This window comes from Abrus precatorius, unplaced genomic scaffold (assembly GCF_003935025.1).
Source record: "Abrus precatorius isolate BTA unplaced genomic scaffold, Abrus_2018 Scaffold2, whole genome shotgun sequence".
In the NCBI taxonomy this organism is placed as follows: Eukaryota; Viridiplantae; Streptophyta; class Magnoliopsida; order Fabales; family Fabaceae; genus Abrus; species Abrus precatorius.
The window spans coordinates 37,953,609-37,967,447 of NW_020874362.1; the positions used below are offsets into that span (position 1 = coordinate 37,953,609).

General features: G+C 29.4%; 1 protein-coding gene across 1 annotated transcript; it reads left to right on the top strand.

Annotated features, from left to right (window-relative positions):
- The first annotated feature begins 10,017 nt into the window (after positions 1–10,017).
- Positions 10,018–13,006, top strand: LOC113858658 (large ribosomal RNA subunit accumulation protein YCED homolog 1, chloroplastic). Its single transcript, XM_027491381.1, has 3 exons — positions 10,018–10,142; positions 10,227–10,817; positions 12,206–13,006. The coding sequence occupies exons 2-3, from the start codon at positions 10,237–10,239 to the stop codon at positions 12,612–12,614; spliced, it is 990 nt and encodes a 329-aa protein (XP_027347182.1). The 5' UTR covers positions 10,018–10,142; positions 10,227–10,236; the 3' UTR covers positions 12,615–13,006.
- Positions 13,007–13,839: the final 833 nt, after the last annotated feature.

Below are 13,839 nucleotides of genomic sequence, written 5' to 3' on the forward strand. Positions count from 1 at the left end.
ATTCCAGAATAAGTGGTATGAAAGAAAAATTAGATTCTAAGTTTCAAATCGAACACTTTACAAGCAACTACCTCTGATGGTAGTTTAACGTGAGTGTGGAATATGCTGTTCCACATGTTTACTTTGGACTGATATCTATTCCTGCTCCACAGAAGAAGATTATGAGGGAATCATTTTCCGGTTGGTTCATGAATCATGACCCTGATATAAGTATCATAGGTTAATTTAGTCCATTGGTTTTATATTTACATTTCATCTAGACCCGAAACAGGTAATGTTCTTCATGTTTGTTCACGTTCTCTTACCCTTTTCCGCATTGGAACTTTTTTCGATTGGTGACAAGCATCTTTTGGGTGGAACTGTGTGGCAGAAACATGGCATCTAATACTACTTTTATCTTCCACATCAAAAACATTGATAGCTAGAACAAAATGTCAAATCATGGAGCTATTTGGTCACTTCATAATATTGAAGAAAAAGAAGCAGATAAATAAGAGAATGCAAAACCTATGGAAACTTTGTAAAACATAGTCATTAGTCAGCATATGCCATGGAACTTGGAGGACTTGATAATGGATGGCGATGCGGATTCAGATGTCACGTTGGTGTCGTTAATCCGGGGAGATTTTCAGTACTTCATTTTACATGAAAAGCCATTTCCATTTTATAACCTCAAATTCTTTTACTTGAAAAAACAATTGGATTCGGTTTTGACTTTAGATACTTGTTTATTAAAAGCTCTTTTATAAGGTAAAATATATTTTACTCGCCACGAATATGGTTATTTTTAGTTTTACTGATTCATTTTTTATTTTAAATTTTTATTAATTGATAACGAAAAATAATATTAAACATATTGCTTTGTATTCCAGCTTGCCAATAGGATACAACTAGATGTAGTCCCGTGTCATCATCATGCGGTGACACACACACACATATATATTAAATATCTCTAACAAAAAAAAAGGTTTAGTTATAATAATAATAATAATAATCAATAAGTCAGATTATTTTAATAATAATACTTTGATCGCATGATGGTATAATTTTATAGTGAAAAATAACAATATTGTATTTTAAAGGTTAAGATTTGATATTAATAAGGATTGGTTTAAATAATAAATATTTAATTTTTCAAGGTTGTATAGTTTTAAAAATTGTTTGGAAGGAGAATGTTAAAGGAGGTGGCATAATTTTTTAAATTTTAAATTAATAAAATTGTATATCATTTATAATAATAGATGAAAAATGTTTTTTTATTCAAATCTTTCTTCTAAATAATTTTTTTAGAAACTAAAATACTTAACTCATACAATCTTGACTATTAATTCAAAAATTTATTTATTTAGTGAAATTAATTATTGAAATAAATAATTCTAAAATGAACTAAAAATATATCTAATTACTTGGTCATAACTTAAGAATTAGTTTTAAATTTTAATTTATTCAAAATATATAATTTATCATCTTAAAATTAGGATAATAATTTACATTTAAAATTTTTTATTAAATAAAATAAAATAAATGTATCTTTTTAATAATTTCAGTAATTTTTCATTATAAAAATGATATTTGACAAGTTCATAGAAGAATGTTAAGAGTTTCAAAACATAAAAAAGGAATTCGAATTAAATAATGAAGACAAATATAAGAAAAATAATAACAAATTAAAAAATTATAAATCCAAACCCTACTTAAAATAAAGCTTTTCAGAAAAATAATTAAACTGATAAGAAAAAGTTTTTTGACTAAAAAAACAAATTGGGTCAAATAGAATGTTATAAAAATTTAAAATGAAGTTTAATAAACACATACTTAACCTTTCTTTGTGAATATTAAGATGTATGCAGTTATAAGGAGGACCATTCATTTTCATTTTTGAACGTCTAACCATTAGCACTTACTCTTCTTTGAAGGTAAACCATAGAATGCAATTTGGATTCTCATGGCACAGGATCCAACTGTCCTACAAAATACCCACCTTTCATTCCTTCAACTATTTCTGATTTCCTACAAGATCTTGTCGTAAAGCACCCAAATTATTTTGAGGATTAAAATTGCTTATTTACAAGGACCTTCTCATGAGCTAAATGAATTGATGGACAAGAAATTTGTGTAAAACTAAGATTTTCTGCTTTAGAATAACTAGTAAAGCACGCCATCCATCTTGGCATCTCAGTACTGAAATTCCTTCATTTTAGACTGCAGGACCTATTCATACTTATTATTTCAGAATGTTTGCATTTTACTATTTACTTTATTCCCCATTGATTTTTCCCACATTTTCTTGGACAAAAAATATATTAGGGACAGATTCTATCAGTCTATAAATACCTTTATACTACCTATAGTTATAGACCTATTACATATCTACCATTTCATAATTAATTTCTACAAATTATGTGAGGAATTTTTTTCTGTTGAAATGTTTGCTTTTTACTGCTTACTTTATTTTCCATCAAAATTTCCCAAATATTTAGTTAATATATAGGCCGGACTAGTTATAAGTTATAGCTAATATATTTTTTTATTATTGTAACTATAATTTACAAAATCTATTTTTTTAAATGTATTATTGTTTGTATTAATAATATAATATATGTTACTTAAGGTGTCTACTGTATGGATTAAAAAACATTGATTTATGTAACACTTTAAATTTAATTTTAAAATAATAAATTTTACAAAATGAGAATAATAAAATTTTCATTTTAAATAGACTTTTCCAACGCATAGTTTCGATAAAGTATTTCAAATAATAATGATTTACAAATTTTGATTAAATAACTGCTACAGAACTAATCCATATACATCATATGTTTAAAATAAAATCTAAGTCCTATAGCAGTATCATTTATTTTTTTACTGAACTCGGTGCTGATCGTTTTGGTTACTTGAAAAATAAATATAATAGTAAGTACTCTACATTATCCAATACACACAAACATAGAGACTCACCTCACACACTTCACATAATTTCTAACATATTCTACAGAAGTATAATCAATCACAAACAACACTTTTCATGCATTCTATTTTAGTTCACAACGGATGCACTCACTGCCTCAACAATATTTTATACATATGTGCGCTCATTGCACGTAGTCACGTCCACTGTGACACTGTGATCACAGTTTCACACCATAGATGGTTGTCGGTTACCCCGCCTCACAGATACTTGTGTGCGGTCACGAGTCGCTTGACAAAGGTGTCGATTAGAAGTCTAGTCAGAAGGAGAGTGTGTGGCCTATGATGCACCCACGTTCACTGTTGGTGTCACCACCACTCTCTCTTCTCCAAAGTTTTTCTACCGTCCTCATCTTACACACCTCCAGTGTATCGCTGAACTATTCATAATATAATCACAACCGCATTTAACATGTCCCTTCACACATTTCAGCCACGTACAATATTCATATTCGCACACGACACACATGCCCACATTCATTCATAGCACAAAACACATATGCCCATATTCCACCACACAAGGTTCAATCATACAGTTTTTATCATAATATTCCTATAACCATTCATTTCATCATGCCCAATATTTCTCAATATCGAAAGTATTAAATTTCACACGATCTTTCCACCACAATTTCACTACAATCAATCAATTCTACTAAACACACACATTTCAAACCATCAACATGACAATCCATAGCAAATTACATGGCATTCAACACAATGAGATAAGGTAAAGTCTCCCTCTTACCTTAGATTGAAGACCCGCACACGAAATCAACTAAGGAAGTATTATTCACACGAATTTTGTCCTAAATATATGGAATAATCCCATGAGAACTAAGGGAAATCAAGAAAATAGAGAATGAGGATGAGAAACCAAAACTTTAACCATTAAAATTTATCTCCAAGCATTTCAAACACAGTTTCAACTTCCAATATGGCTCCTAAAAGGCTTTGGAGACAATTTAATCTGTGAAATAAGGTTTTGAATCGAGAGAACCGAAGAGATTTTAAAAAGAGGAATGATAAATGAATTTTTTAAACCTTAACCCCTTCAAATATCCCTCTGGTTGCGACACTACGACGTCCCTTGTTACTACAGCAAAAATCTCATAGGAAACTGCATTCTAATTTCTGCAGAATCTTGCAACAGCAAGACTGTATCCAAAAATGTACCTCTCACTGCCGCTTGCTCGCTACAGCGAGAAGGCGACAATTTCACGCTTTTCTCTCAGGGCCTTCTTGCTACAGCTAGACACATCTCGCTATAGCTAGAACACCCTGCACCATATACTTACGCTATTTCAAATAGTTAAAAAAAATCAATCTCGATGCACAATCAGCATCCACATCACATTTTACAAACATACACATATTTACACGTATATTTTCATCATCATTCAATATTTATCATTATCATATCAAACTCATCACACACTCAAGTGCACATTCTAACACCCATTCACACACACAGAAAATAAATAAATAAATATATATATAATAATAATAATAATTAATATTACAAAAATTTGGGACATTACAATTTACACAAAAATAAAAAGAAAATTAAAATCGTAAAACTTTAACACACATAAAAGATGAATATGTTTTTAAAATTCACTAAAATTATGTTAAATTACATTTCAATATAAAAGTTATAACTTATAATATTAAAATGAATATTTGGGTAAATATCAAAATATTCTCGTACCAAATAATAGATTCAAACCAAATAATATCTGTACAAATTATTTTCAATTGAGAGAAAAATCACCCATTAAATATAAATGAGTTTATTCCTATAATATGTACTAAATACAAAAATAAACTCGTTAAACATAAAAGTATCACCAATTTTTCAATTTTATAATCAGTTTTTTTTTGTTGATGTTAAAGTTAATTCATTAATTTAACTTATTGTGAATTTAATTTTATATTGTCTAATTTTTAATATTTTAAAATAATTAATTAATTCATCTCTACTATAAAATTTCCATATCTTACAAAATAGGAGAAGGGAAAGATACTTTCTAAGTCATTAATTTATTTTCTTTATTATCAATAAATAACCTTCAAATTTGATAAGTGTTACGTTTTAGAAAATTTTAATATATATTAAGACACTTATTATTTTTAAGGAATTAAATTTTAATTTCCTTCTAATTTAGAAGAAATTAAATTAAACAATTATTTTGACTAGGAAGAAGAGATAAAGATTTTTCTTAATCCCTCTTGTTAAATCTCTTCTTTGGTTGACAAGATATTAAGATAAAAGAAAGATAAGGAAGAAGAGAGCTTAAATGAGGAACTAAATTTGCTCATTTTTGACTTAAACAAAAGAATGGTTACTTAAGTGAAACTGCATGAGATAGAAATTAGCCACTCCTTGATTTTTACTCAAGCAAAATGTTTTTGCTTGAGTGAAATCACTTAAGCGATGTTATTTTTACTTGAGCAATAATTCTTCAAAGCGCCCTAAAGAAAAAAGAAACATAAAAAAAGAGGAAGCCTGGGAAGAGAAAACAGAGTGAGAGACCAAAGCACTGCACACAGGAAGAAATATTAATAAATTATTATTTGTCTATTTTTAATTTTTTTTTTCTTTTGTTATAATAGTTGTCATGAGCGGCTAATCTCTTCTTTTATATATATATATATATATATATATATATATATATAGTTATTTTTATAGATGTTAGTGATTTTATTTCATTTATAATGTTTGATTCTATTTTAATTGATAATATATTGATTTACGATCCAAGGTTCAATTAGAAAGTATTTCTTAAATTCAAATTCAACGAAATTTATAAGTATATTGTGATATTAGAAATAAATTTAAATATATCAATTGTTCTTTAATACTTATTTTCTTATGCTTAAAGATTCATTGAATAATTGAGAAATTATTATTTACTAAATATTTTTAGGAATCTTAAATAATTAAGAAATCATTATTTAAGAAATACTCATACGAACCTTGTATATGAGAAATATAGATGTATTACATCTACTTCTATAAAATTATTTTTACGTATTAAATCATCGTAATATAGATACGGATGAATAATAAAATTCAATCACAAATTTAAATTATTGCATTTCATTTCAACATCTATGTATTTCTATTTCAATCATATTTATTATTTTGTATCTCCTCAAACACCAACTAATGGATATACATACAAAATATCAATTATTTTTTTTAAAAAATATTTTAATTAGGATAATAGAAATTACAATAATATTTGTCAATTTTTATAAAATATAACAACTTTACAATCAATTGGTACTCTTGACAAAAAAATCAACACTCATGTACATCAATATTTTATAAAAATATTTTTTCTCTTAATTTATTTTTTTCCCTTCAATTTTCTAATTTTTTAAAAGTTAACTTTTAAAGGTGTTTAAATATATCATTTTTCTTTTCAGAAACATCTATTAACTTATTTTTTTTGTCTTTTTGCATCAAATATTGTTCATGTCATCTTTTTGTTTTCTTTTTCTTCTAAACCATCCTCTCCATTGTCACTTCTTACAATAAACATGTTAGGGGAAGGGAAGGAAAGGTTATGGTTTCACTACAATGATGATGGTGTGGATGTGTATGATAAGGGAGTTGGGTGGGTTCAATAGGTTCAATTAGCATGGGAATGGTTTCTCTCTTTGGTGATTAATACTCGTCATCATTGATTACGAAGATGTAAATTGGTTTTCGAAAAGATAGTTCAATGGTAGTTATAATTATGTAAGTTGAGAAATAGTGGTGATGGCTCAAGTAAGTTGAGAAACATGGTTATTTATATTCTAAGTTACTCAATTTGAACGATGGTATTTTGGTTAACCAAAAAGAAGGAACAAAAAGAAAGAAGGAAAAACAAGAGGATTTGACTAAATAAAAAAAGAAATGAATGATCAATGTTCGGAAAAAATTAAAAAAAAAGGACAAAGTATATCATTTTTAGTAAAAAATCCATTTAAACATATCTAAAAGTTAAAGACCAAATTCGAAAATTTTAAAAGTTAGGAGAATAAAGAAAAAAGAACTAAAGAAATGAATTAACTCAAAATACATTATTTTTCTTTATTTAATAGTTTAAAAATATTTGAAAAATAAACAAAGGATGAAAAACCCTAAAAATAACTTATTTTTTACTTTTTTCCCTTCAACTTTTTACTTTTTTAAAGCTTACTATCACATATTTTAAGAACCATGAAACTTCTTAGAATTAATTATTAAATTTTTTATTTAAATTTTTATAAGAAACAAGACACCTTTTTAAGTAAATAATAATATTATTAATTTAACAGTTGAATTAATAAAATATAACACCTAGAAAGAGTTATTAAATAGATTAAATTATTAAAAAATTATTCTGTTAATAAATGAATTCCTTATAATGACACTTTATAAAAAAATATTTTTAACATATTATATATATATATATATATATATATGTATATTTACTTGTAAAGTATAAACAAATATTAACTATGTAAAAATTTGTATAATATTCCTACTATATTAATTTTTTTAAAATTGTGAAATATTTATTAACCTATTTAAATATTTAAGTTCGTTAAAGATTGTTAACTAGTTGAATGATATTTTTTGTTAACTTTTATAAAATTTTTTGAAAGATTAAGTAAAACGAAATAAAAAATGTTCATTTAAAATAAAGCCCGACCTTGAATAAAAAAAATTAATATAAAAAATAAAATTTCTAAAAAATAAATTAGTTAAATGGTATTGTTCATTTTTTGTTTTTAAAAACAGTTTTTTCTTTCTAAAAGTAAAAAAGAAAATTAAAAAAAAAATTAAAAATTGTTTTAAACTATAATTTTTAAAAAATTAAAACAGAAACAAATAAATTCTTATTTTCTCAAATTTTAAAGAGAATTATTATTTTAAACATATGGAAGAAATTTTATTAAAGAGGTTATTCAAAACCTTAATTTATTTCATTTCTGGCCCTTGTGGTTTATCTTTTTGTCTTTTTATAACAATATACTAGGAAGTATGAATAAAGCCACAAGCACGAGTACCAGCCTCGGCTGTAAGAGAAAAGTATGCAAAACTAATGATAATGTAACAGTAAAAAATAGAGAAGTAGAGAGAAAGAGGGGATAAAAAATAAAAGAAAAAAGAGAGTAGAAAATATCTGCTCATATAAATCAGAAAAAGCACTGTACAATCTATGCATAACTAAAGCAGTAACAGACACAGGTGAATTCATGCATATCGTTACAAACAAAAGAACACAGTAAAGATGAGGTGAGGCACCACAGGTATGTAACAGAGAGAAGAGTGAGGGCAAGCTTTAATTAGTGAGCCAGAAACCGTCACTAACGAGGGAGTGCAAGTGAGAGTGAGAATTTGTCAACAAAGCAAATGCTGAAGTTAAACTAGAAACTGCTTTTATCTCTATTTGACAGTGCAAGCAACAGCGTGAGCCCATGACTTGAGATGTTCTTTCATTGCCACATCATCATCAAAAGAAGGCAACTTACTGGTAAGCATTATCTGACATTTATATGACTCCTCAGACTCCAAAAATTCACTAACTTCCTTAACACCATGAATCACATTATCCACCCTTAACTTGTTGATCCACTTCCTCCTCTTTCTCCTCCCTCTCTTCTTTGTTTCTTTCAGCATTTCCGAGTTGCCTGGCATGGGTCTCACTTCTTCCAATGCTGACGAAATTTCACCGAATTTGTGACACCTTGGGGTCAAATTCTCCACATTCTGAGACTCATCTTGATGATTGAGAAGGAATGGGGAATTGGGTATCTGAAAATCTCTCTTGGGTGGAAACTGATCGGTCAAAGAGGGTACCTGATGATGCGTGAAGGTAAAGACGTTAGAGTAGAACCAAAGAGAGTCTAGGCTTTGTGCAACCCGTGAAGCATCCATGATAGAAAGGAGAAGGGATCAAAGAGCATAAATAATAAAACATGTGAACAAGTTGATGCAGATGCAGTAAACGAGGGAGGTTGAATATATATAATAAGTGAAAGAGCTTTTCATTCTTTTGCAGAGTTGAAATTTGGACGTACTCGAGAGTGCAACAATCTGGTTGGGCGTTTTTCCAGTGGACCAAAATGCCCTTGCCTCTGAGCTGTATATGTGATGAAACCAGCGACGCGGAGGCGTTACTGTAGCATCGCCACTTTGATGGATCATTGCAATTTGGAAGAGTATTCAAAACAGTTAATATCCAAAGAGGTAACGGAGCCGAGCTATGAGGCTTTTGCAGGTGTTTGTGGAGAATTTTTGTGTAGTTCCAGAACACAGCTCCCTCAACCCTTGTCAAGGGAGAGAAATACCATTTTAACAAGAATTATAGATTAAAAATTATATGAATTTTATTTTTTTATTTGTAATTTAATTATTTTTATTTATTTTAATAAATTTTAAGTGATAATTACTAAGCATTTGCATGAATTGGTAGTAGTTTAACCAATGATTTTGCTGACCAAAAAAAAATTGCTTCTGGAAGATAATTAGTGGTTCAAACAAAATAAAAATAAATTTTAACTAATAAGTATAAATTTTTAAAATATATATATTAAATATGATATTTTTTTCAAAATAGTTTTGTTAAAATACCCCACAAGTACAGATTGTTAACGTACTACAGCTAAAATAAATTAATAGATACTAGCATTTATAATTGTTGATATGCATTTCCTTACAATTTAAAAAATATTATTAAAAATGTAACTTTGAAAATATTCAAATCAAACATAATATTTTTAAGTTAAAATTTTTAAAAGAATATCTCATTCAAATGTATCCTTAATTAAAGTTAAGGGAATTAAGTGGTAAAATAAATATCTGCGAATTGATGCGCGAATTGGTCTATTTATTAATATCTGCGAGGAAATTAATATGAATTTTACATGATACTGTATAAATAAATGCTGTCCAGTGTATTCTTAAAATGTAAATATAAAATAATAAAAATAAAGTGAGAAATAAAGATAATTATAATATATATATATATATATATATATATAATTTTAATATTTCAAATAAAAATTAAGTTTATCGTGCGACTTGTGTGACAAATTTGGGCACAATTTTATCTCCTTCTCTCTCTCTCTCTCTCTCTCTGCCCAATTCAAGTTCCACTGAACCACCCTTCTTTCCATCCTCGTCACTGTCTGTAAGTCCTCGTTTCTCTTCTTTTTTTCTTCTTTTCTTTGGTATCGTAATACTTCTCACTGAATTATTTTCACCCTTCTTTCAGAATCCACTGCATGTTCTTCACATCAACTGCAAAAATGTCGCTTGTAATCCCCTCATCCTCTGCAGCCCCTTTGCATTTTTCTCAATGCAAGATCAATAATTCAAATTCCCTCCCAAAATTTCCCTCTAATTCCATCTCGCCTTTTCAACATAAAACGCTTTTGAGTTGTGGAACGAGGCATATAAGGGCCCACTTTAGAAATGAACCCAATGTTCTTCATAAGTATGCTGTTAGATGCAAGGGACGTGATTTTGAGTCATATTATGATGATAGTACAATGTCCTTGGATTGGGATGATGAGGAAGAAGATGAAGATCCTGGGTCACCTTGGGAAGGTGCAATTATATACAAGAGAAACGCCTCAATTTTACATCTGGAGTATTGCACTACCTTGGAGAGATTAGGTCTAGGAAAGCTTTCAACTGATGTATCAAAATCTAGGGCTTCTGTTATGGGATTGCGTGTTACGAAAGCTGTGAAGGACTATCCAAATGGCACTCCTGTTCAGATATCTATAGATGTCACCCGGAAGAGGAAAAAGTTGAGGCTTGATGGTATCATTAAAACTGTCGTCGGTCTTCTTTGCAATAGGTATTACCCTAATGAATTTACCTTGTTTACTTACAAGTGCACTACAATTTTTCTTTCTTGATTTTACACTGCTTTATATGGATTAATATTTCAGGACTCAAAAGGTAAAAAATCAAAATCTCTATGGTGAAATTATATTTTGCGTTACAGTAATTATATTTGCTTGAGGCTCATTTATTCATCATTTGCAAATTTGTTTTGCTTGTGACTCTATGTAATATAGCATAGAATAGAAATTATGATAAGGCAGCAGTAGATAACCCCTTGACACCAATACTAGTCTTAGGATAGGATGCTGGCCTCCTCTCCTATCCCTCCCCTTTTCTTTAGTTTTGCTAAACCCTAAAACTACATAGGAACTCTGCTTAACAGGAATATGTAAGTTGCATTTTGTCTTAAGCTGAGGAATAGCTCACTGTTTTTTAAATGATGAAAAACAAAAATTATTCACCAAGTCTTGCTGGATGAGCCTGCTCAATGATAAACAGCATTGAAAACAAATGATAATACTGGTAGTGTGCGAGTTCTATTATCTGCAAAATTGTATATTTCTACATGTTTAACTGGTAGTTGAGCTATACAATAGCATTTGGTATTTCTTATGTGGATTTGATGACCGGGTTTTGGTAACTTGTAGTTTTGTTTGCTTGTGTTGTGCACAAGTAAATGATAATATTCATACCACTTTATTGAAACTTGGAGTGATTGACTGCATTTTTTCGTATTTTATATCACTGAAAGCAGGGAGGAAAGAACCAAGAAATGCAATGAGTTGTTGAGGACTTGAAGTCCTCTTTTACTTTGGAATGTTGTTATATATCTTATATTACGTGTTGGATGACCCTAGAATCAGTAAAAGTGAAAGATGCACTTCTACTTCTAACATTGGAAGATAAATAAAGTGGAATAATATCCTTCACTTGTATTTGGGATAAAATGAAGCCTATGTGTGTAACATGATGCAACTCTCTCTCCTATTCCCTCTTCCACAGCACTCATACAAACAGAACATAGGAAATGCTTCCTTTTTCTTTCTTGTACATTCTCTATTTCTTAATATATTAAGCTAACTAAAATGAGAGAGAACATTTGTTCACCTGACTGAGCTATATAGCATCCTGATTCCTGGATAATTATTGTAATGTGCAATCATTCTATTAGGCAGCCAAAAGTGAAAATATAGCAATTGCGTTCAAGTACTTGTTAAAGAAACCCAAGGCAGGCTAGAAAGAAATATTCTTGACTCCTCGCCAAAAAAAAAAAAAAAAAGAATAAACCAAAGTAGGCCACTGCCATATTCTATAAATTTGTTATTCCATAAAATAGTTTATTTCTTTTACTTACTTTCAATCGAATAACTTGTTTTTCCACATGATTTTCTATTAAAGGTGTTGCATGCCATCTGCTGAGTGCGTATTCTCTGAGTTCTCTCTTTTACTCACGGAAGAACCCATTGATGAACCAGAGACTATTGATATGGGTGTTATTTTTGGGGAAGACAAACTTACAACCTCTAGAAACAGTGGTGAGGATGATGACGATGATGATGCACTTATTGATTTGGATGATCAACTATATTTTCCTCCTGAAGAGAAACAAATTGATATTTCAAAGAACATAAGAGACAGGGTGCATCTTGAGATTACCATGAATTCAGTATGTGATCCTGGGTGTAAAGGCATGTGCTTGAAATGTGGCCAAAACTTTAACACTGGCAATTGCAATTGTAGCGAAGAGGAAGTAAAAGAGAAAAGCTATGGTCCCCTTGGAAATTTAAAAGAGAAGCTGCAGTTGTAACATTTATGAAGTTCATGTTTAGGATTTCCTCACAGTGCTGAATCATTATATGTAAACATCCTAACCTTAATGGGTTTGATGTGTTAGCATTGTCGAGCACCCTACCAAGTGCTTTTGGGTCCACGCTCATATATGGCATGGATGCTATTGATCTCAAATATCACCATCTATTGTTCTAGTTGCAGCCACACCTCAAAGCTGCCTCTTGACTGCTTCTGTGCATTTGTGTTGGCAAAGTATTGTCTTATGATCTATTGCTTAGTTATTTCTAGCTGGGTTTGGCACGTCCCGGTCTGCATAATCAGATGGGTTGTTGTGATTTGCATATTTAGGTCCCTTTCACTCGCAGTTTGCTCCAGTTGGCTGGTTTTATTATTGTTAATTTTTTTTTCTGATTTCAACTTTTTTTATCTTTTGATTTCAAAAACATCTTTGAAGGAAATTAATTTCAAGAACCCTAATGCTGATATTCTCAAGGAACTCCTGTAGAAATTTAACTTAAGTAGGTAGCTAACAAAGGTGAGTACATGGTTTTTCAAAAGAAAAAAAAAAGAATTGTTCTCATGTTCTACCCCATGTCTGAGGAGATATAGATTGATTCCCCCCTTTCCTTTCTAGATGCACACATATTTTTTGTACTCAAGACTCGTGAAAATAGAGAATGAGCAAAATGAAGGGAACACATGTTACGATGCCCAGGTGCAGATTCTCAACATACAAGAAATAGTTATCTTCCTTGACTATAATAAAAGTACTGATTTCATACATTCATTTTGCTTTTTACCTTCATGTCTTTTTCTTTTATCTTACTTTCAATCATATCTTTGATTTCTTTTTTCTCCCCATTCGCACTTAAAAATTGGGATGTATAATGATATTTATCCATGATAAAAACTCCCCAGATTTTTCAGAATTTTCCGTAGCTTAACACTTCGAAGTAGTCATGTTAGTCTTTGGTCAGCTTTTGACCAATAATAGTCCGTAGCTTGACAAAAAAAAAGTGTATAATGCTCGTATTAATGTGCTTATCATTTCTCTTGATAGTTTATGAATTATATTTTTATGCTTATTATTTAACTAACAATATTTATGTTGCTAAAAGCATAATTGTTAATTGTTAACTAACTAGTTGATAAAGAATTTCACGTCAGAGGTACGAGGGAGTTAAGTTATTCTCTTGAATCAAAATTAAAACCTGAAAATTTTGTTTCTGGTTGTTTGTTTG